The 24,161-nt window shown below is 39.7% G+C and overlaps 1 protein-coding gene across 1 annotated transcript in view; it reads left to right on the plus strand.

Moving 5' to 3' along the window:
- tprg1 (tumor protein p63 regulated 1) overlaps window positions 1-23,938 on the plus strand; it is a 29,596-nt gene extending 5,658 nt beyond the window's left edge. Inside the window, exons 4-6 of the mRNA XM_029428891.1 lie at window positions 140-316; window positions 14,286-14,439; window positions 23,169-23,938. Coding sequence (XP_029284751.1) covers window positions 140-316; window positions 14,286-14,439; window positions 23,169-23,363 — 526 coding nt within the window. The 3' untranslated portion in view covers window positions 23,364-23,938. The remainder of the gene's footprint in view (window positions 1-139; window positions 317-14,285; window positions 14,440-23,168) is intronic.
- The last annotated feature ends 223 nt before the right edge of the window (window positions 23,939-24,161 follow it).

Genomic DNA, 24,161 nt, shown 5'->3' on the forward strand with positions numbered 1-24,161 from the left:
CACACTGTATACATAAAAAAATAAAACAACGTTGGTTAAGAATTGAGTTGATTGATTGTTTGAAAAAATGTAAATATAGGTACCAAAAAATGCTTTTTCACTCTGGGTCTAACACACACACTCTCTCTGGTTGTTTTAGGGTGGATCACTGGAACAATGAAAAAGAGCGTGTTGTTCTCATCACAGACAACTCTCTCCTGGTCTTCAAGTACGACTTTGTGATGTTCAACTGTGATCAAATCCAGAGGATCCCACTGAACTTTGTGGACCGCCTCTCCTGTGGCGAATTCATCTTCCCAAAGCGCTCCCTGCTTCAGTAAGTCGCCTCATTAGCCCTCGATTACTCCTTCAACAGGAAACGTACACCTTGCAGCTTTAATCTCACAGGGTTATTAATGTCTTGTAATTTGTGGTGGAAATGATAACCAGGAAACTTCCGTCACTTTAACTTTATAAAGACACATTCATTAACATTTGAACAGTGTGCAAAGCAGCGTTGTGCTCTAGAGAAAGCCTCTGATCTCTGCTGTCTCGTTTTTAGTCATTTTCAGCAACTTTAAAATGTATCTTCGGAGTGTTTCGTTTCTAATGAAAAAACAAAAACCCTACTTAGAGAATTACAAATACGAGCCCTAATTATCTGCCCTGTGCTCTAATTTGCTTCACAGAAGTAAAATTCCCTGTGAATGATTACCCATTAAGCTCTAACACAAAACATGCCAAGTCACATTTTCTGCTGGTATGTAATAGTTTTAAACTTATTCTAAAGTATCGTACAACACATTCGCAAGTTCTTTGAAAAAAAGATGTCATGAGGAATGTAACATGCAGCGTTTTTAATGAATATCAAAGGTTGAAATGATGCGTGAAGTATGCGGGATGTACTTCAAAGTATTGACAGTGATTGGAGTTGTCAGTGATGACAGTGACCTGATGCTGAGGGCAGCGTCAGAAGGCTGCGATGTGCACGGGACACATGCAGAGGAGCGGTGCAGGGGGCAACCAGGGACACATGGAGCAGCCTGGAAAAGGCATGGCAGCGATACAAGTGTGCAGAGAGTTATTCGGGGGTAAGGAGTGCAGAGCTGTCACTTGGAGCTGTCGCTGAACTGATTAGTGGCAAAATAATGTAGTCCTTTCATCCAAACCTTTTAAAGACGGCTCAGGGGATACCAAACCAACTAAAACTAATTTGATGAATAAAACGTAATGCGCTGTGAAGAGCTTAGAGAGCTCGGCCTTTATTGGAGGCTTTATCTCTGCACATTACGTTAAATTATACATAAAACGCTCGTGAAAGCCACCCGGGAGTCCCAACAGTAAAGAGACTGATTCAAATGAGAAAGAGTCGACCCTCAAACATTTCCTCTTTCTGTCTTCATCTTCCTCCCTCTTCCTCCCCGTGTTCCTCTCTGTCTCTCCCTCAGGAAGCGTCTTCTTTTGTGCGTCTAGGTCATTCTGTCTTATTTTTGGCAGAAATTGATCTACAGTAAAGTTGATGGATGTATGAAAACGAATACCCCCTACCGCTGTAATAGTGCATGCAACTTCAATCATCAGTGTGAGAGAAAAGTACGGAAAGTCGGGCTGTGAAGTTTATTCAGCTTCTGTGTTAATGTTGCGTTACTTTTTCGGTTAGACTTCATTTCATGTTCTATTTAGCATTATATATTTAGCAGTATATAAACATTTAATACATTATTTATAACACATTTTAATTGTAGTTATAAGCAGCTGTGTACTGTATGAACTATAAACAACTAACGCTCCGCTGGGCACCCATAAGTGGAAGGTGGTGTAGAGAGAAATAATGCATGGGACTAAAGTACGACACAGTTGTAATTATGTAAAATATGTCTTCATAGAAGAAGTTATACTGTACAATAATAAACACTTCAAATGTTCTTATATCTGCTTACAACCACATTATAGTTTGTTATAATCCCTGTGTATTAAAGGTGTATTAAAGATGTAGGATAGAATAGTCCACTGTTCGACTATCGTAAAAACATCGTTGGATCATTCCGTTGCTTTCTCCCAATAAATCATGATATTTAACCTATTTTAGTATAAATATCATCCTGTTACTAATGTTGTTAATAATAATTTGAAAATAACTTGCATGAATAAATCACCACAGAGACTAAGTTGCACTATCCAAATTTGCGGGTTCGACGTAGTAGAATCTTTCCAATTGCATCAGAAAGGTTGAATAACAACAACATAATTATGATATTGTCTCAAAATCAAAGAATACATTTATTATCAGAGCACTCGCATAAGACGGTAGCACAATCGGAGCACTAAATATCTTTTCAATTTATGAAAAACATCTGTTAGCTGCTCTGTCTGTCTGTCTGTCTGTCTGTCTGACTCTCTCTGTGTCTGTCTGACTCTCTCTGTGTCTGTCTGACTCTCTCTGTGTCTGTCTGTCTGTCTCTCTGTCTCTCTCTGTGTCTGTCTGACTCTCTCTGTGTCTGTCTGACTCTCTCTGTGTCTGTCTGACTCTGTCTGTCTCTCTGTCTGTCTGTCTGTCTCTCTGTCTGTCTGTCTGTCTCTCTGTCTCTCTCTGTGTCTGTCTGTTTCTCTGTCTCTGTCTCTCTGTCTCTCTGTGTCTGTCTGTCTCTCTGTGTCTGTCTGACTCTCTCTCTCTCTGTGTCTGTCTGTCTGTCTCTGTCTGTCTGTCTCTCTGTCTCTCTCTGTGTCTGTCTGTCTCTCTGTGTCTGTCTGTCTGTCTGTCTGTCTGTCTGTCTGTCTGTCTGTCACACACACGTACACAACAAACAACATTGTCCATATTTCTTAGTGATGGAATAATGACAGGACATCTTTTGCTTTCTAGTGAAGAGTTCGATGAGACTCTAGATGCAGCTGTCATGTCTTTGCAGTGAGTCAGGCGCTCGAGCTAGGAGGTGATGAATACCTTGGTGGGTCCAAAGATAAAGTTCCAACATGTAACTTCTCGTAACAGCACAATTTGTCATTTTTACATTTCTAGTTGTGTACAAAATAAACAAAAGCGCCGCTTACATGTTTATGAGTGAGCTTTAGAGCTGCTAGCAGAGTCGCTGTTTCCTCCTGCTCCCAGCCTTTATGCTCAGCAACGCTAATCGCCTCCCGAGCTGAGAGGCTATAAAGCTCCGTAGAGGTGAGGGGAGCAGCTGATATCTGTGGAGTCATCACCAAGACGGACATCTTTCAGATACTGTTAGCCATGTGATCCATTTTAATGTAAGAAATACAAAATATAATATAAGAATACTGATTGTCGCTGCCTTAACGGGCAGACGTGAGAGCACTATTGAGTATATAAATAATAAATATAAATACATATATGCTGATGTAAATGATCTCTCCTTTTCAGCTGTTATGGTCACACTTGGCTTTTACTCTTGAGGTTTTACGGTTCACATTGGACAGTGAGAATACAAGATATCGGTCAGCTGACAGTTGTCATCTGACCACTTGATGTCAGTGTGCACCCTTGGTAGAGACGGTTCAAGGCAGCAGGAGCACGCCACTCCACCTTCCTGCATCCGTTCCATGTTGTCATGGAGGAGTCTGCAACTGCTAGTGTGAATCAGTGTTGTTAGAAAGTCCATCTGCTGTACGGGCTGCAAGAAAGTTGACGTCTTCACAGTTACGTCAGAAAAGTCGAGCCATTTTTGGACACATTGAAACATTTAATTGCATTCAATGTTGCACATTTGTTACTAAGCTTTTGACACATTCTGTTTTGCTATAGCACCTCTGATAGAAGTATTGCACACATTTGTTGTAGGTCTTTTTTCTTGGCAGTCATTTCTTACAACATTTGATTATAAGATGCCAAGAAATCACAGATTGTGTTGTTATTGTTGTATTTTCTCTATTTTTGGATATAGTTGTGCTAACCTGTGCAACTAGGCTACCTTTAGAATTATTATATAATATTTCATAAGAGAATTAATAGAATTCAACCCTCTGAAGTGAGGCTGACGGCACGTTCATGACCGTTTGACCCCTGTGTTCCCAGGCCAGCTGCTTCAGAACAAAGAATCAAACCTCCTCTATGGAGCGTGTTATTTGCGTCAGTACCGTCGTCTGGGCTCCATCAGCCTCCACAGAACCTTGATGACGCCAATAGAAAGTGTTGAGGGAGTGTCAGTATTTTTAGTGCTGATGATTTTGTTTTCATGGTGTTTTCTCCAGGTGCACCCATGATGAAAAAGCACAGTATATATTCTGCATCTGTGGGGAAAGATGTGTTTTAAGTACCTTCTTTCCAAACTGTCTAGACGAACTAATTACCCAGCACATCATCTATTGTTTTATTTTTTTATTCCTGTCTGAAAGAGTTGGGTGTGGAGGTTTAAAAAAGCCCCACTAGAGGTTGCTTCAGTAAGTAGGAAATATATATATTTATAAAGGTTGGACATAATCCCAGCACTGCACTTTGTCTGTTTCTCATCTGATCAGATGTAAACTTCAGAGGGAGTTGAGCTTTATTCTGCCCCGCATTCAACTATTTAAAACAGTTTTATTAACCCTCCTCACATTGTCAGTTGTTCTGATGACATGTGCTTATTATTTATTTTTGACACTGGTTTTAATATACGGATCAACACATTGTACACACACAGTTTACACATTCAGACAGCAGAGGGCAGTCAATACATAGTAGCTATTTAAGATATATATACAGCATTATGTAGCTCGTCAGATGTTCATTAAGTCAGAGCCACAGCTGTTGTCATGTGAAGCAGGATAGTTAAATGCTGAAAATTGATTCAAATGTGAAGAAATCATTTCTACCCTCAGCTAAAATTATGGATTTGCACACACACAACTAATTATCTTTAAATGAGGACTGACACTCCTGTTTTCACTCCTTAATCAAATGTAACTATACAAACAGTATCTTGGTGAGCACCCAAGTCAGTGTGATGAGCAACGTCGAGGGGTTAGTCACATAAATAAAGAAGTTGCAAAAATGGGAAGAGAAGTATTTTGTCTTTTACTCCAAGTTTCACTTTACAGGTTAACAAACCTTGGTACTGTGTTTTCTGGATTACTGCTCAGTAGAAAAAGTATTGGACAAACTTCTGTTGGTGCAGAATAGAGCGGCGGGACTCGCACTTTGCTAAGATCGAGTACAGAAAAAATGTACGCTGAGCTTGCGTGGCTGAAAGTTCAAGAGAGGCACTGTAGTGAGTTATTACTACACTTCCCTAACGCTGAGGGACAGATTATCTCGTATGGATTGAATTCCAAAAACACTGGATCCTACATGTCCCACAATTATGTCTTTTTGAGATATTAACTGTATTCAAAAAGTATGTATTAAGTACCCACAGTGGTGATATTACAGGAAGGCATCCAAAGAGGAATGCAATACATTGGTTTGTTGGGTTGTTTGTCTGTCAGCAGGATTACAGAAAACTACTCCCCTGATTATCATGAAAGTTGGTGGAAGTGTGTAGCATGGGCCAAGAAGAACTTAGAATTACAGCGCATCTGAATGGCAGGGGCAGACTGAATGTATTGATAACGAGTGGATACCCTATTCCTACCCTATGTTAAGATGATATCTGACGACGGAGTAACTTATTAAACGTGTTTCTACAGTACAGCTAGCGTTCAGCATGTTAGCCGTTCTCCAGCATCAGCATGACGTGAACCAGATGGCACTTTTCCAGCTCCGTTGGCCAGACGCTCTGATACGTTTAAAATAAGTAAGTAATACGCTATCAATAGGTTTGACATACGTATAATCATTTGTTATGTGTTCGTTATGTATACGTCAGCTACAACACCGCTGTGGAAAAGTTGGACGTATTTGGACTCTGACACATTTTGAGCTACTTTTCATATACGCCGGCATGTTTCTGCCATACGGAACTGTGTGACAGGGTCGTATGTCTGGCGTGTTCAGCGTATCGTCTGCGTCCTTCAAACGATCACAACTTACCCTTAATTTATATCAACCTATTGCCGATATTTCGTATGCGCCGGCATACGTTTCTGTCATACGGATATGTGCGACAGGGCCTTTAGGTAGTTTATTCATCACCACTAAAGATGAATTTAAACTCTCGCTGCTTCCTTCAATGAAGCATTCCCAGTAATACTGACCTCAACTGCACTTTCATAAATAAGACGCCCACGGCGTACATTGCAAAGAATTAAATACAGACTTGAATTTTCCCCAATAGGAGTATAATGTGTTGGGCATGCTGCTCTTAACTCATACACCTAGGGAGCAGCTTTCAGATTCTGGACTCTTCTTGCTTTTCAAGGTGGAAATCTCTTTGCCAACAGCCTGCAGCGGCCGTATGACATCACAGCTTTGTCAGGAAAAATGTAAACGTGTATTCGAGGCTTGAATACACGAGGGAAGTTGTGGATAAGATGTAAGCTCAATGTGTTGTGTTTTTCTAGTCAACGCTCCTTTCTCTCTCTTCAGTCCTCTCACATGTTGTACAGATACATGTATGGTTGGCTGACAGACCTGCTGACTCTATTGAGCAATACATCACATTAGTTTGGTCGCTTGAGACGATGTTGGACACTCGCCAAAACAACTGGAGCTGGATATTTATCTTGTGTGTTGACTTATGAGTCCCGAACGCTTGAAAGCCCGGGGAAGATTTCTTTCTTTTTTTCTTTTTGACGCATGAAACTTCTGAATGACGTGACAAAGGTGTCGCCTGCTTTTCGCCGCTTCTGTATTTTGGTGGCTATATCGAAGTGAGGCGCTGTGAATGCAAGCTCTGCCACATAAACACAGTGAAGACTTCCAAGGTCCCTGCACTTTGTAGAATTTGCCAAAGCTTTATTATATCCCCGTTACCACGAGAGCAATAGCTGTGGGATCTTACAAAGGGAAATGTGTAACCTCACCATCGTCAAATCAAATCAAATCAAATTTATTTGTATAGCCCAATATCACAAATTATACATTTGTCTCAGTGTGCTTTACAGATTGTACAGGTTACGACATCCTCTGTCCTTAGACCCTCGCATCGCACAAGGAAAAACTTCCTAAAAGAAACCCCAAAATTAAAGGGTGATAAAATGGAAGAAACCTCAGGGAGGGATCCCTCTCCCAGGACGGACAGACGTGCAATAGATGTCGTGTGTACAGGATAAACAACATAGTACAAATACAACATTTGACAGAAATTATGTTGTGTTGGAAAAAAAAAGAAATAGAAAGTATGGATGAATCCAGGAAAATGTCAATAAGGCTTCCCGGTGTCCAGCAGGACCAGGTCAGCAGGCGCTGTCACGATTCATGATCCTGACGTAAACTTTATCAGTGGCAACCTGCCACATGAGAGACAGACACTCCGGGGATGATACCCCGGATGGTGAGTTAGTAACATACATTTACATAAATGCATACAGATAGAGAGGGAGAAGAAGAGAGAGGGAGGGGAGGAGAGAGGAAGAGAAGGAAGAGAGCAGGGAGGTGTCCCCCGGCAGTCTAAGCCTATAGCAGCATAACTAGGGGCTGATCCAGGGCAAACCTGAGCCAGCCCTAACTATAAGCTTTATCAAAAAGGAAAGTCTTTAGCCTACTCTTAAATGTGGAGAGTGTGTCTGCCTCCCGAACACAAACTGGAAGCTGGTTCCACTGGAGAGGAGCTTGATAGCTGAAGGCTCTGGCTCCCATTGTACTCTTAGAGACTCTAGGAACCACAAGTAACCCTGCAGTCTGGGAGCGCAATGCTCTAGTTGGTTTATAAGGTACTATGAGATCTTTAAGATCTTTAAGATATGCTGGAGCCTGACCATTAATTGATTTGTAAGTCAGGAGAAGGATTTTGAATTCTATTCTGTATTTTACCGGGAGCCAGTGCAGTGCAGCTAATACAGGAGTAATATGATCCCGTTTCCTTGTTCTTGTCAATACACGTGCCGCTGCATTTTGGATCAACTGAAGAGTCTTAAGCGACTTTTTGGGACAACCTGATAACAATGAGTTGCAGTAATCCAGCCTTGAAGTAACAAATGCATGGACTAGTTTTTCTGCATCATTTTGAGACAGGATGTGTCTTATTTTTGCAATGTTACGTAGATGAAAGAAGGCAGTCCTTGAGATTTGTTTTATGTGGGAGTTAAACGACAGATCTTGATCAAAGATGACGCCAAGATTCCTTACAGTGGTGCTGGAGGCCAAGTTAATGCCATCCAGAGCTTCTATGTCATTAGAAAATGCGTTTCGGAGGCGTTTAGGGCCAAGTATAATAACTTCAGTTTTGTCTGTGTTTAACATCAAAAAGTTGCTAGACATCCAAGTTTTTATGTCCTTAAGGCATGCTTGAAGTTTAGCCAATTGATTGGTTTCATCTGGTTTAATTGATAGATATAATTGGGTATCATCCGCATAACAATGAAAGTTTATAGAGTGGTTCCTTATAATATTGCCCAAAGGAAGCATATATAAGGTGAATAGAATCGGTCCAAGTACAGAACCCTGCGGAACTCCAAGACTGACTTTGGCTGTCATGGAGGATTTATCGTTAACAAGTACAAATTGAGATCGCTCAGATAAATAGGACTTGAACCAGCTTAGTGCGGTTCCTTTTATGCCAACACAATGTTCCAGTCTCTGTAGTAGAATGTCATGATCAACAGTGTCGAAAGCAGCACTGAGGTCTAACAAGACAAGAACAGAGACAAGTCCTTTGTCTGATGCCAATAGAAGGTCATTGGTAACTTTCACCAGTGCCGTCTCTGTGCTATGATGAACTCTAAATCCAGATTGAAAAACCTCAAATAAACTATTATTATGTAAAAAGTCACACAACTGTTTTGCGACTGCTTTCTCAAGGATTTTAGCGAGAAAGGGTAGGTTAGATATCGGCCTATAGTTGGCTAAAACCTCTGGATCAAGACCAGGCTTTTTAAGAAGTGGTTTTATTACAGCTACTTTAAAGGATTTTGGTACGTAGCCAGATAATAGAGACAGGTTGATCATATTTAATAACGAAGTGTTGATTAAGGGTAAAACTTCTTTAAACAGTTTAGTTGGAATCGGGTCTAAAAGACAGGTTGATGGTTTAGACGATGAGATTGTTGAAGTTAGTTGGTTAAGGTTGATTGGAGTAAAACAGTCTAGATATATTTCAGGAGTTACAGATGTTTTTAAAATTCCAACAGTTGAAGTTAAGTCATTACCAATTGAGGTCAGGAGGAGATTAATTTTGTCTCTAATAATTATAATTTTATCGTTAAAGAAACTCATAAAGTCGTCACTACTGAGAGATATAGGAATAGAAGGCTCTGTAGAACTGTGGCTCTCTGTCAGCCTGGCTACAGTGCTGAAAAGAAACCTGGGGTTGTTCTTATTTTCTTCTATTAAGGAAGAGTAATAAGCTGCTCTGGCATTACGGAGAGCCTTCTTATACGTTTTAAGATGATCTAACCAGACTAAACGAGATTCTTCCAATTTAGTGGAACGCCATTTATTTTCAAGATTTCTCGACTTTTGTTTTAGTTTGCGGATTTGTAAATTAAGCCATGGAGCTTTCTTTTTCTGTTTTATGATCTTCTTCTTTAGAGGAGCGACAGAGTCGAGTGTTATTCGCAGTGAGGCTGCAGCGCTATCAACAAGATGATTAATTTGGGAGGGACTAAAGTTAGCATTGGAGTCCTCTGTTATATTGATATTGAGTTCTGGTATTGTATTAAGTGCTGATGGAATCACTTCCTTAAATTTAGTCACAGCACTTTCAGATAAACATCGAGCGTAGGATATTTTGCCTACTGGCTTGTAGTCCAGTAACAGGACTTCAAAAGTTATTAAAAAATGGTCTGATAAAAGAGGATTATGTGGACACACTGATAAACTTTCAATTTCAACACCATATCCCAGAACAAGGTCCAGAGTGTGGTTTAAACAGTGAGTTGGTTCATGTACATTTTGACTGAACCCAATTGAATCTAATATTGAGATAAATGCATTATTAAGGCTGTCACTATCAACATCCACATGAATATTAAAGTCACCTACAATAATTACTTTATCTGTTTTAAGGACTAAATTTGATAAAAATTCTGAGAATTCAGATAGAAATTCAGAATACGGACCAGGAGGGCGGTACACAGTAACAAATAAAACTGGCTTTATTGTTTTCCATTTGAGAGCGTAAGAACAAGGCTTTCAAAAGAATTATAGTTTAGTTTAGGCTTAGGATTGATCAAGAGGTTTGAGTCAAATATGGCCGCAACTCCACCTCCTCGGCCAGTACCTCGAGGAATGTGAGTATTAATATGACCAGGTGGAGTGGATTAATTTAGACTGACATATTCTTCATGTCTCAGCCAGGTTTCAGTGAGACAAAATAAATCAATCTTATTATCTGATATTAAATCATTTACCAATCCAGCTTTCGTTGATAAAGATCTGATGTTTAAGAGCCCACATTTAATTTTTCGATTAGGTGGTGTTTATTTTAATTAGGTTTTCATGTATAACTCCTCTTCTGTTAACCATAGACTTGATTCGTTTCAGTGGTCGTGGGGCAGACACAGTCACTATGGGGATTTGAGTGGGTCGTCACTCACTTCTGCTGAAATATAATCAGTCTTTTAGCATTGGCTCTGGAGGAGGCTCACAATGTTCAGCAGCAGAATGGTCATTTTGAAAACAGTTAAGCAGGCTACATTAGGTGATTGTGTTATGAGGGTCGTGCCTTATCAACAGCTACACCACTATTGTTCAGCCTCAGATGTTTAATTATGTGAGACAAGAAGTGCTCTTGTACAAAGTTTGTGATCGGATGTGCACATCAGTGTGAAGGACATCCGAACACTGCTGGGAAATCGCCTGCATTCGGATTTATTCATCTTCTTTTTATGTAAACCAGCAGGTACATTATAGATCATTTACATTTGTTATTCCACAAACAGTTATAGCTATGAACAGAATCACAAAAACATCAAAAGCAGCTGTTTGGTTTCCATAACAAGCTGCACTTTATGAGCCCTGTTTGCACAATTTGTCTGTATTAAATTGTTTTGCAAGTGGCCTCTTGAAAGCTCCACTGTCCACACACAGGATTGAGCACTCGTGTGTTTGTGCATCCACACATCAAGTGCAGAGGTTCCAAAGGCAGATTTGTGGGTTTGGTGTCAGACCTACAATAAAATGATGATATCAGTGTTACGAGTATGCAGCAGGCACATGAGTTGCATTAAATAACTTACGGCACAAATGTTTCAACAATGCACAATGCCTAAGGAAATGATGAAAACTTGACAGGCATGTATTGATCTGATATTGGTAAGTGCTGGTACGAGGGCGGTGTGTGGGCAGAAAACGCCGTGTTGTCCAAGAAAAGAAAATTAAAAACCCAATTCAGATGTGGAAGAACATGATCCCCGTAGGTCTAGGCGATAAAACTATCTCGAAAACTTTTACAACAAAATCTTAGTGGACAACAATGATACCTTTATGAAATTAGTTTTTCAATAGAATATATTTTTTTAATGAATTTTCCTCAACCAACAAAAACCCTAGACGAACAGCCACTATGTGGTACGCTCCGATAGAACCTACCGGTACTCTGTCGCTACTTTTGCGGTGGATAAATAGTTTTGAACATCACAACGCCCCCGTGACTCGTTTCATTTTCAGAATTTGGTCAATTAGATACGATAAAATCGTTCGGCCCTCATCCCTCGATGTACAGTGGGATGCAAAGTCAGAATTCAGCCAGTGTTGCTTTTATCAAGCGCTCATGTTGTCAAAATGTACAACTCCACAGATCACAACTGCACAGATATCATGGATAACTTACGTTACTGCCTCTTTCTGTCTTTTGTAGGATAATGAAGGACTGTAACAGTGTGTTTATGTTGTTCTACCATGAGTGTAATTATGTCTGACGGAGGAGTCCAACCTGCCGCTGACACATGACGGGGAGCTCTGCTGCATATGTTGAAAGAAGTTGTAGAAGGTCTTTTGTCGTAGCTTCAGGATATCTTATAAATGTCCTCAAGTGATGTCACTTGAGTCAGCATGGGTTAGGGCTGAAGACTACAAGTTTGAAAATTAAGAAAACGTGTGTAGTTGTTTTAGCTGTATTTGTATGTGTGTTACATGAACCTGAGGCCGGTTACAAAGGTGACTCGAGCTGCTGAGGATCTGCGTAGGCACAGAAAACGTTTTTTTTCAGGTCAGTATTGATGCGAGGCCCCAATTACGTTCATTTTTATAACTCCATTCTAATGGATTCAGTGTGTCACAATGGCAGCCTCAGTACAGCCAATGAAGAAAAGATGTTCCCATGTGCAGTCGGCTGCAGTGAATGAAGGAGACTGCTCCTGGAAACGAGTTTTAATAAAGCGCCAAGGTTTTATATGATTCAAAGTGTCACTGCGAGGTTTCGATGTACTGTACATATCGAAGGCTTCTCTCTTATACTTACAGATCTATTTTCTGTGCTACATTATTTGAATGGTCTGCAGCAAGGTAACACTGGCCTAAAAAGAGATGCTGAGGAGGCTGCTTTACTCTCTGTGACCCTGCACCTTTTGAACAGTTTCCCCACAGACGTCACAGTCTTAGAGGTATGAAAGCCGAGACCACATTGGATGGACAAACGGTAAATAGAGATTTGTAAGGATCTTCACAGCAACATCATTGTAAAGTCTGTTTGCTTTCAGTCTTCTGAGGTTTCATTAGGCTGACGAAAGATATGACCCCGGGGCATTTTCATTCAAACCTACGGTATTTACTTTAATATGATGAACACACTGGAGATTACCTCTGAGACTGGTAAACATGAGATTGCCCTCACATTAAGTATTTGCCCTAAGGACAGATTAGTACCATATGCTTACATTGTTACCATTGAGCCAACAGGTCTAGTAATCCCCCTTTGGGAGACATAATGTTAACTGATGTTGAAGCAGAAATAATGCTCCACTAAGGTTTGGTAATTTAATATCAGGGGGCAGCTATATATTTTATTTGTGCAAGTACTTGAAGGCAGAGAGCAGTAAGAAACGTTGGGAAAAAGTTTTCAGGCTGGCAACAATAGTTTATTGCACCTTCATTATATGGATCTTTTTAGGCAGATTACTTTGTCCCCAAAAGTCAGTGGCATAGATCAAACACAATCCCTTTCAGCACTCCTGTCCGTTCTATCGAGTGTGTTTGAATTATTTAGTTCGTAATTCATTAATTAAGTAAGGGATAAAGTGTGTGTATTGGTCTGTCTGTACATCTACTTTATTAATATTGAAATAGATCAATAAATTAATTGCATTTTTTATATATTTACATATGTAATTTAAATGTACACCTAATCACAAAAATGTGATTTCCACAAGAGTAACACTTAGAGTTGGCAGTTGCTGCTACTTTGTTACACTAGGCTGGTCACGTTTTAGCAGGTCTCCAAACACCAAAATATCAGTTTATCAAAATAAAACGTTATATTTATTATTTTAGAATAGAGTAATATTGCAGAACTAACACTAAATATAACTGCATACTTGTATTTATTGTGAAATCCGAGATGAACACTAACAAAACAAAAGGAATATAAAAGAATAACAGGAAGTTTTAGTTTTGCTGAAGTCCCTCCAGCTCAGGACAGTACCAACACTTTGCACTTGTCTTCTTTGCGTCCTCTGTCAATGTCTCGTTGCCTCTGGCCTGATGTCTGCACTGAAAAATACCGAGCTACTTTCTTCTTATAGCGAGCTGGTGGTGTGTGGAGCCGCTCACCAGATGTACACAGTGCAACAACAGGCGTTCGTGGCACAGAGTTCAAATGAAACAGTCAAGATTCAAACTATTACACTCAGTGGAGCTTTCCGAATGATTTTGAAGCCGGTATCTTAGGGTAAAAATAAAATATACTAGCTCTGTTACTTTGAGAGTTCCGGTCTGAGTGTTGTTTCTGCTGCCTGAGTGACAATACAAACTGGAGATTGGTTTAAAGCACTGTTTAGCATTAATCTTCTTAGAGGATGCCTGGGATAAAAGCTTTAGGCAAAAACAATTCCATGCCACATAATTGTCACTTATAAATGACAGCATTTATGTCGTAGCTATTCCAGATGTAGCCAGAGGCAAAGAAAGCATTTATATTCAGTGTTTTGTTCATAATTCTCAATGGACATCAAAAGAAGAGCTTGTTTGTAGAAAGCAGTGAGTAGTGTTTTTGATCTGGTGCAACATGAACTGTGGAATATGACGTTTTGTCACATGTTTGACTCAAATGTGTCTCTGACGGAGAGAGACACTTTGTCATTTGTGTTTTCTGTGTGTTTTCTGTGTTTAGGAGAGGGGGGGAGGGGATACGCGTCTTCTGGGACCGGCTGAGAGAGCCCTCCTTTATCTCCAGGTGGAACCCCTTCGCCACTGACTTCCCCTTCATCACCTTCACCTCCCACCCCGTGAGGACCGTCAGTGACACGTTCTCTGCTCTCTGCGACGTAAGTGGAAACGGTTGTTTAAAGGCTCGGTTCCCCTGCATCACACAACAAAACTGATTTTCTCATTTCAAGGATTCAAGAATCATTTATTGTCAGAGTGCACCACGAAATGCAGTCGTAGCTGAGTCCAATATGCTCCACACGGGAAACACCACAGAACAGCAGTAGAGCATTCCTAAAGTGCACAGGAGGAATGTAAACAAACAAAAACAATGGAGAATTATCCAGGCAGATAATATGACCAGCAGCTTTAACTTAAAACAATTCAACATCAGGGAAACAAGTTGGACATTTGAGGCATCTTTGATATAAACACAGTCCGCCTCCTCGTCTCCATCTGCGGCCGCCCGTCAAATGCAACAGCGTGATCCGGGCCGCCACGATGGAGCCACACAGTCCTGTTGCTGGGTTAGCCTCGACCAGACATCAGCCAGGAGCAGGCTGGGTAGTGGAATAGCCTTAGGGTCAAAGCTGGGTTAGCTTAGCTCCCCTCTCGGCTCTCTTCCCTCTCGTCCTGGGTGACATTTTGAGATATCTGAGATCCCAATACAGCGAAGGTGAAAGGGGTTTTATTTGTGGGGCTCGTAGCATACCAAAAAGGAAGACACAAACATTTCAGCAAAAACATTTTCTTTGGGTTAAAACAAACGCCACTGTCCCAGCTTTTATTTTGAAAGTAGAGGGAAAGGTATACCAGGATGACAATTCACTTCCAGGTCAGATTGAAGAGGTGACCCTCTGCCCTCAGACTGTGTTTGCTCTCAGGGGGATTCAGACAAAAGTGAGCGCAAGCAGCTTTGATGATTACGAGCGTACGACAGGCTCAAATGTAGTTAAAACACTACTCTTGCATGCTCAAATCATCCGTCTCAATTCTGTCCTTATTTCTAATTATTTTTACCTGAGATCAGAGAGAGTCAAATTCATTGCGTTTTATGTTAGTTAAATCTGTGCCTAATGCGCTTTCAGAAGTTGACGTAGGAGCCAATTTAGATTGTTTTGTTAAAGAACTACAAGGTTTCAAAGTTTAAGTTTTAAATAACGCATTCACCGCGCCTCCATCAATAGAAACGCACACGTGTGTGTGTGACTTGAGGATGCAGAGAAGAAGCAAAAGGTTGAAGTTCTCCACTAATTCATTCACTCAACCCAAATCAGCAAGTAAGTGACGTGTATAGTGGTGTATATAGTGATGTATATAGTGACGTGTATAGTGATGTATATAGTGATGTATATAGTGACGTGTATAGTGATGTATATAGTGATGTGTATAGTGATGTGTATAGTGATGTATATAGTGATGTGTATAGTGACGTGTATAGTGATGTATATAGTGACGTGTATAGTGATATATAGTGATGTGTATAGTGACGTATATAGTGACGTGTATAGTGATATATAGTGATGTGTATAGTGACGTGTATAGTGATGTGTATAGTGACGTGTATAGTGACGTATATAATGACGTGTATAGTGACGTGTAATAGTGACGTGTATAGTGACGTGTATAGTGACGTGTATAGTGACGTGTATAGTGATATATAGTGACGTGTATAGTGATGTGTATAGTGACGTGTATAGTGATGTGTATAGTGACGTATATAGTGACGTGTATAGTGATGTGTATAGTGACGTGTATAGTGACGTGTATAGTGATATATAGTGACGTGTGACGTGACGTGTATCGTGACGTGTATAGTGATATATAGTGACGTATATAGTGGCGTGTATAGTGATATATAGTGATGTGTATAGTGACGTGTATAGTGATATATAGTGACGTGTATAGTGACGTGTATAGTGACGTGACGTGTATCGTGACGTGTATAGTGACGTGTATAGTGATATATAGTGACGTGTATAGTGACGTGTATAGTGACTTATATAGTGGCGTGTATAGTGATATATAGTGACGTGTATAGTGACGTGTATAGTGACGTATATAGTGGCGTGTATAGTGATATATAGTGATGTGTATAGTGACGTATATAGTGACATGTATAGTGACGTGACGTGTATAGTGACGTGTATAGTGATATATAGTGACGTATATAGTGGCGTGTATAGTGATATATAGTGACGTGTATAGTGACGTGTATAGTTAGGTGTATAGTGACGTGTATAGTGACGTGTATAGTGACGTATATAGTGACGTGTATTAGTGACGTGTAATAGTGACGTGTATAGTGGCTTGTATAGTGACGTGTATAGTGACGTGTATAGTGACGTATATAGTGACGTGTATTAGTGACGTGTAATAGTGACGTGTATAGTGGCTTGTATAGTGACGTGTATAGTGACGTATATAGTGACGTGTATTAGTGACGTGTAATAGTGACGTGTATAGTGGCTTGTATAGTGACGTGTATAGTGACGTGTATAGTGGCTTGTATAGTGACGTGTATAGTGATATATATAGTGACGTGTATAGTGATATATATAGTAACGTGTATAGTGACGTGTATAGTGATATATATAGTGACGTGTATAGTGACGTGTATAGTGACGTATATAGTGATATATATAGTGACGTGTATAGTGATATATATATAGTGACGTATATAGTGATATATATAGTGACGTGTATAGTGACGTATATAGTGACGTGTATAGTGACGTGTAATAGTGACGTGTAATAGTGACGTGTATAGTGACGTGTATAGTGACGTGTATAGTGGCTTGTAGTGACGTATAGTGACGTGTATAGTGACGTGTATAGTGACGTGTATAGTGACGTGTATAGTGCTTGTATAGTGACGTTATAGTGACGTGACGTGTATAGTGACGTGTATAGTGACGTGTATCGTGACGTGTATCGTGACGTGTATAGTGGCGTGTATAGTGATATATAGTGACGTGTATAGTGATATATAGTGATGTGTATAGTGACGTGTATAGTGATGTGTATAGTGACGTGTATAGTGACGTGTATCGTGACGTGTATAGTGATATATATCGTGACGTGTATAGTGACGTGTATAGTGACGTGTATAGTGACGTGTGACGTGTATCGTGACGTGTATAGTGACGTGTATAGTGGCGTGTATAGTGATATATAGTGACGTGTATAGTGACGTGTATAGTGACGTGTATAGTGACGTGTATAGTGATGTGTATAGTGATATATAGTGACGTGTATAGTGATATATATCGTGACGTGTATAGTGACGTGTATAGTGACGTGACGTGTATAGTGACGTGTGACATTTATCGTGACGTGTATAGTGACGTGTATAGTGGCGTGTATAGTGATATATAGTGACGTGTATAGTGATATATAGTGACGTGTATAGTGACGTGTATAGTGACGTGTATAGTGACGTGTATAGTGATATATAGTGACGTGTATAGTGATGTGTATATAGTGACATGTTATAGTGACGTGTATAGTGATATATAGTGACGTGTATAGTGATGTGTATAGTGACGTGTATAGTGATGTGTATAGTGACGTGTATAGTGACGTGACGTGTATCGTGACGTGTATAGTGATATATAGTGACGTATATAGTGGCGTGTATAGTGATATATAGTGATGTGTATAGTGACGTGTATAGTGATATATAGTGACGTGTATAGTGACGTGTATAGTGACGTGACGTGTATCGTGACGTGTATAGTGACGTGTATAGTGATATATAGTGACGTGTATAGTGACGTGTATAGTGACTTATATAGTGGCGTGTATAGTGATATATAGTGACGTGTATAGTGACGTATATAGTGGCGTGTATAGTGATATATAGTGATGTGTATAGTGACGTATATAGTGACATGTATAGTGACGTGACGTGTATAGTGACGTGTATAGTGACGTGTATAGTGACGTGTATAGTGACGTGTATAGTGATATATAGTGACGTATATAGTGGCGTGTATAGTGATATATAGTGACGTGTATAGTGACGTGTAATAGTGACGTGTATAGTGATGTGTATAGTGACGTGTATAGTGATGTGTATAGTGACGTGTATAGTGATGTGTATAGTGATATATAGTGACGTGTATAGTGACGTGACGTGTATAGTGACGTGTGACGTGTATAGTGATGTATATAGTGACGTGTATAGTGATATATAGTGATGTGTATAGTGACGTGTATAGTGATGTGTATAGTGATATATAGTGACGTGTATAGTGACGTGACGTGTATAGTGACGTGTATAGTGATATATAGTGGCGTGTATAGTGATATATAGTGATGTGTATAGTGACGTGTATAGTGATGTGTATAGTGACGTGTATAGTGATGTATAGTGACGTGTAGTAGTGACGTGTATATAGTGACGTGTATATAGTGACGTGTATATAGTGATGTGTATAGTGACGTGTATGGTGGCGTGTATGGTGACGTGTATGGTGACGTGTATATAGTGACGTGTATGGTGACGTGTATGGTGACGTGTATGGTGACGTGTATGGTGACGTGTATAGTGACGTTTATAGTGACATATATAGTGACGTGTATAGTGACGTTTATAGTGACATATATAGTGACGTGTATAGTGATATATAGTGATATATATAGTGACATGTATAGTGACTTGTATAGTGACGTGTATAGTGACGTGTATAGTGACGTGTAATAGTGACGTGTATAGTGATATATATAGTGACATGTATAGTGACGTGTATAGTGGCGTGTATAGTGATATATAGTGACGTGTATAGTGATATATAGTGATGTGTATAGTGACGTGTATAGTGACGTGTATAGTGATATATAGTGAAGTGTATAGTGATGTGTATATAGTGACATGTTATAGTGACGTGTATAGTGACGTGTATAGTGATATATAGTGACGTGTATAGTGATGTGTATAGTGACGTATATAGTGACGTGTATAGTGATGTGTATAGTGACGTGTATAGTGACGTGTATAGTGATATATAGTGACGTGTATAGTGACGTGACGTGTATCGTGACGTGTATAGTGATATATAGTGACGTATATAGTGGCGTGTATAGTGATATATAGTGATGTGTATAGTGACGTGTATAGTGATATATAGTGACGTGTATAGTGACGTGACGTGTATCGTGACGTGTATAGTGACGTGTATAGTGATATATAGTGACGTGTATAGTGACGTGTATAGTGACTTATATAGTGGCGTGTATAGTGATATATAGTGACGTGTATAGTGACGTATATAGTGGCGTGTATAGTGATATATAGTGATGTGTATAGTGACGTATATAGTGACATGTATAGTGACGTGTATCGTGACGTGTATAGTGACGTGTATAGTGACGTGTATAGTGATATATAGTGACGTATATAGTGGCGTGACGTGTATAGTGATGTGTATAGTGATATATAGTGACGTGTATAGTGACGTGACGTGTATAGTGACGTGTGACGTGTATAGTGACGTGTGACGTGTATAGTGATATATAGTGACATATATAGTGACGTGTATAGTGATGTGTATAGTGATATATAGTGACGTGTATAGTGACGTGACGTGTATAGTGACGTGTATAGTGATATATAGTGACGTATATAGTGGCGTGTATAGTGATATATAGTGATGTGTATAGTGACGTGTAGTAGTGACGTGTATAGTGATGTGTTTAGTGACGTATATAGTGACGTGTATATAGTGACGTGTATAGTGACGTGTATAGTGGCGTGTATGGTGACGTGTATAGTGACGTGTATATAGTGACGTGTATGGTGACGTGTATAGTGACGTGTATAGTGACGTGTATAGTGACGTGACGTGTATAGTGACGTGTATAGTGATGTGTGACGTTTATCGTGACGTGTATAGTGACGTGTATAGTGGCGTGTATAGTGATATATAGTGACGTGTATAGTGATATATAGTGATGTGTATAGTGACGTGTATAGTGATGTGTATAGTGACGTATATAGTGACGTGTATAGTGATGTGTATAGTGACGTGTATAGTGATATATAGTGACGTGTATAGTGACGTGACGTGTATCGTGACGTGTATAGTGATATATAGTGACGTGTATAGTGACGTGTATAGTGATATATAGTGACGTGTATAGTGACGTGACGTGTATCGTGACGTGTATAGTGATATATAGTGACGTGTATAGTGATATATAGTGACGTGTATAGTGACGTGACGTGTATAGTGACGTGTATAGTGATATATAGTGACGTGTATAGTGACGTGACGTGTATCGTGACGTGTATAGTGATATATAGTGATGTGTATAGTGACGTGTATAGTGATATATAGTGACGTGTATAGTGACGTGACGTGTATCGTGACGTGTATAGTGATATATAGTGACGTGTATAGTGACGTGTATAGTGACTTATATAGTGGCGTGTATAGTGATATATAGTGACGTGTATAGTGACGTGACGTGTATCGTGACGTGTATAGTGATATATAGTGACGTGTATAGTGACGTGTATAGTGATATATAGTGACGTGTATAGTGACGTGACGTGTATCGTGACGTGTATAGTGATATATAGTGACGTGTATAGTGACGTGTATAGTGATATATAGTGACGTGTATAGTGACGTGACGTGTATAGTGACGTGTATAGTGATATATAGTGACGTGTATAGTGACGTGACGTGTATCGTGACATGTATAGTGATATATAGTGATGTGTATAGTGACGTGTATAGTGATATATAGTGACGTGTATAGTGACGTGACGTGTATCGTGACGTGTATAGTGATATATAGTGACGTGTATAGTGACGTGTATAGTGACTTATATAGTGGCGTGTATAGTGATATATAGTGACGTGTATAGTGACGTATATAGTGGCGTGTATAGTGATATATAGTGATGTGTATAGTGACGTGTATAGTGACGTGACGTGTATAGTGACGTGTATAGTGATATATAGTGACGTGTATAGTGACGTGACGTGTATCGTGACGTGTATAGTGATATATAGTGATGTGTATAGTGACGTGTATAGTGATATATAGTGACGTGTATAGTGACGTGACGTGTATCGTGACGTGTATAGTGATATATAGTGACGTGTATAGTGACGTGTATAGTGATATATAGTGACGTGTATAGTGACGTGACGTGTATAGTGACGTGTATAGTGATATATAGTGACGTGTATAGTGACGTGACGTGTATCGTGACGTGTATAGTGATATATAGTGATGTGTATAGTGACGTGTATAGTGATATATAGTGACGTGTATAGTGACGTGACGTGTATCGTGACGTGTATAGTGATATATAGTGACGTGTATAGTGACGTGTATAGTGACTTATATAGTGGCGTGTATAGTGATATATAGTGACGTGTATAGTGACGTATATAGTGGCGTGTATAGTGATATATAGTGATGTGTATAGTGACGTATATAGTGACATGTATAGTGACGTGACGTGTATAGTGACGTGTATAGTGACGTGTATAGTGATATATAGTGGCGTGTATAGTGATATATAGTGATGTGTATAGTGACGTGTATAGTGACGTGTATAGTGATATATAGTGATGTGTATAGTGACGTGTATAGTGACGTGTAATAGTGACGTGTATAGTGATGTGTATAGTGGCGTGTATAGTGATGTGTATAGTGACGTGTATAGTGATGTGTATAGTGATATATAGTGACGTGTATAGTGACGTGACGTGTATAGTGACGTGTGACGTGTATAGTGACGTGTATAGTGATATATAGTGACGTATATAGTGACGTGTATAGTGATATATAGTGATGTGTATAGTGACGTGTATAGTGATGTGTATAGTGATATATAGTGACGTGTATAGTGACGTGACGTGTATAGTGACGTGTATAGTGATATATAGTGACGTATATAGTGGCGTGTATAGTGATATATAGTGATGTGTATAGTGATGTGTATAGTGACGTGTAGTAGTGACGTGTATAGTGATGTGTATAGTGACGTATATAGTGACGTGTATATAGTGACGTGTATATAGTGACGTGTATAGTGACGTGTATGGTGACGTGTATGGTGGCGTGTATAGTGACGTGTATGGTGACGTGTATGGTGACGTGTATAGTGACGTTTATAGTGACATATATAGTGACGTGTATAGTGACGTTTATAGTGACATGTATAGTGACGTGTATAGTGATATATAGTGACATGTATAGTGACTTGTATAGTGACGTGTATAGTGACGTGTAATAGTGACGTGTATAGTGATATATAGTGATATATATATATAGTGACGTGTATAGTGACGTGTATAGTGACGTGTAATAGTGACGTTTATAGTGACATATATAGTGACGTGTATAGTGATATATAGTGATATATATAGTGACTTGTATAGTGACGTGTATAGTGACGTGTAATAGTGACGTGTATAGTGACGTGTAATAGTGACGTGTATAGTGACGTGTATAGTAATGTGTATAGTGATATATAGTGACGTGTATAGTGACGTTTATAGTGATATATATATAGTGACTTGTATAGTGATATTTATAGTGACGTGTATAGTGATATAGTGACGTGTATATATTGTGGATATTATGCCCTGACAGTTGACTTGCCGACTGAGTAGACTCACATTAGTTTTATACTCACTGAAATGTTTTGTTGTCGATATTCTTCCCTGAGTTGCCTTGAAACTAGTTTAATGATGTAATGCAGATGGTGCTTGACATGATTACTTATGTAATATATGACAGAAACATGACCTCACTCCACACCCTGACTAAGGCGAGAAGTGTGTTGTTTGATATATTTCTGATCCCCCTCTCTTGTCCACAGATCCAGAACTTTTGTGAGCAGCTCAAGGATGCAGCGCAGAAAGCCCACATTACGAAGCCAGTTCCTGGGAAGGCCAACGGCGTCCTGGTCCTGAATCAGCAGATCGTCATCGAGGCCTACGTGGGCCTCACATCTTTCCTCGCGAACCAGAACAAACTGGGATACTGCGTGGCTCGAGGAAACCTTGGCTTCTAACTCTTTCTAACTCTTCTGCATTTATAGAATACTTTTGTTTTCGACATGTTCTTTGTTCACATCCAGGTTTGCTTTAGTGTCGCGTTGAAGCCTCGATTCTCAGGATGTTCTGTATGAGGTTTGAACAACTGTGTGCTCTCCCCCACTGTTTATTACCAGTGTGCGGTGTCGGAGGACTCCGAAATATCCACGTTTTCACAACACTCTTCACCAGATGACGGATCCCCCGCTGCTCTCAGGGAGCTTTGTTTTTGCTCCTCAGTGATATGGTAATTTAACTATTTCGCAATGGGACTCCTTTCTTCCTCCTTGTCTCTGTTAAAAGCTCCTTCTCTTGCCATTCAGCCCCTTAGAGATTCACTGGAGCATGGGGGGGCACATTTGTTAGTTTAGTTTTATCATTCGTAGTGTATTTTTACAGTGAATTTCCCCTTGACTTGTGTGTTTACTGCGTGTCGTTCTGCCTAGTTTGGCATCACCTGGTTGTCTTGTGAGCGTGTCTTACACAAGAACATATAGGATTGTGTATTTTGTTATCTTTTCTATTGTGATATAAAATATGCAGATTTTCCATGCGCTGTGTTTCTTCACTTTATTAGTGTGTCTTCGTATCCTACATTGGCCATACTCATAAGAATGTTTGCTGAAAGATAAACCTAGTGAGGACCATTGTCCTTCAGTGAATAATATTACTATCGGGGCAGCTCTACTTCTTCGTCTTGCCATGTCGGACTGAGAGCAGACTGGACTCTACGGCGTGTCACTGGCGCCTCTCGAGGAACAAGTGGTATTACAGGA

Source organism: Cottoperca gobio, chromosome 4 (genome assembly GCF_900634415.1).
Source record: "Cottoperca gobio chromosome 4, fCotGob3.1, whole genome shotgun sequence".
NCBI lineage: Eukaryota > Metazoa > Chordata > Actinopteri > Perciformes > Bovichtidae > Cottoperca > Cottoperca gobio.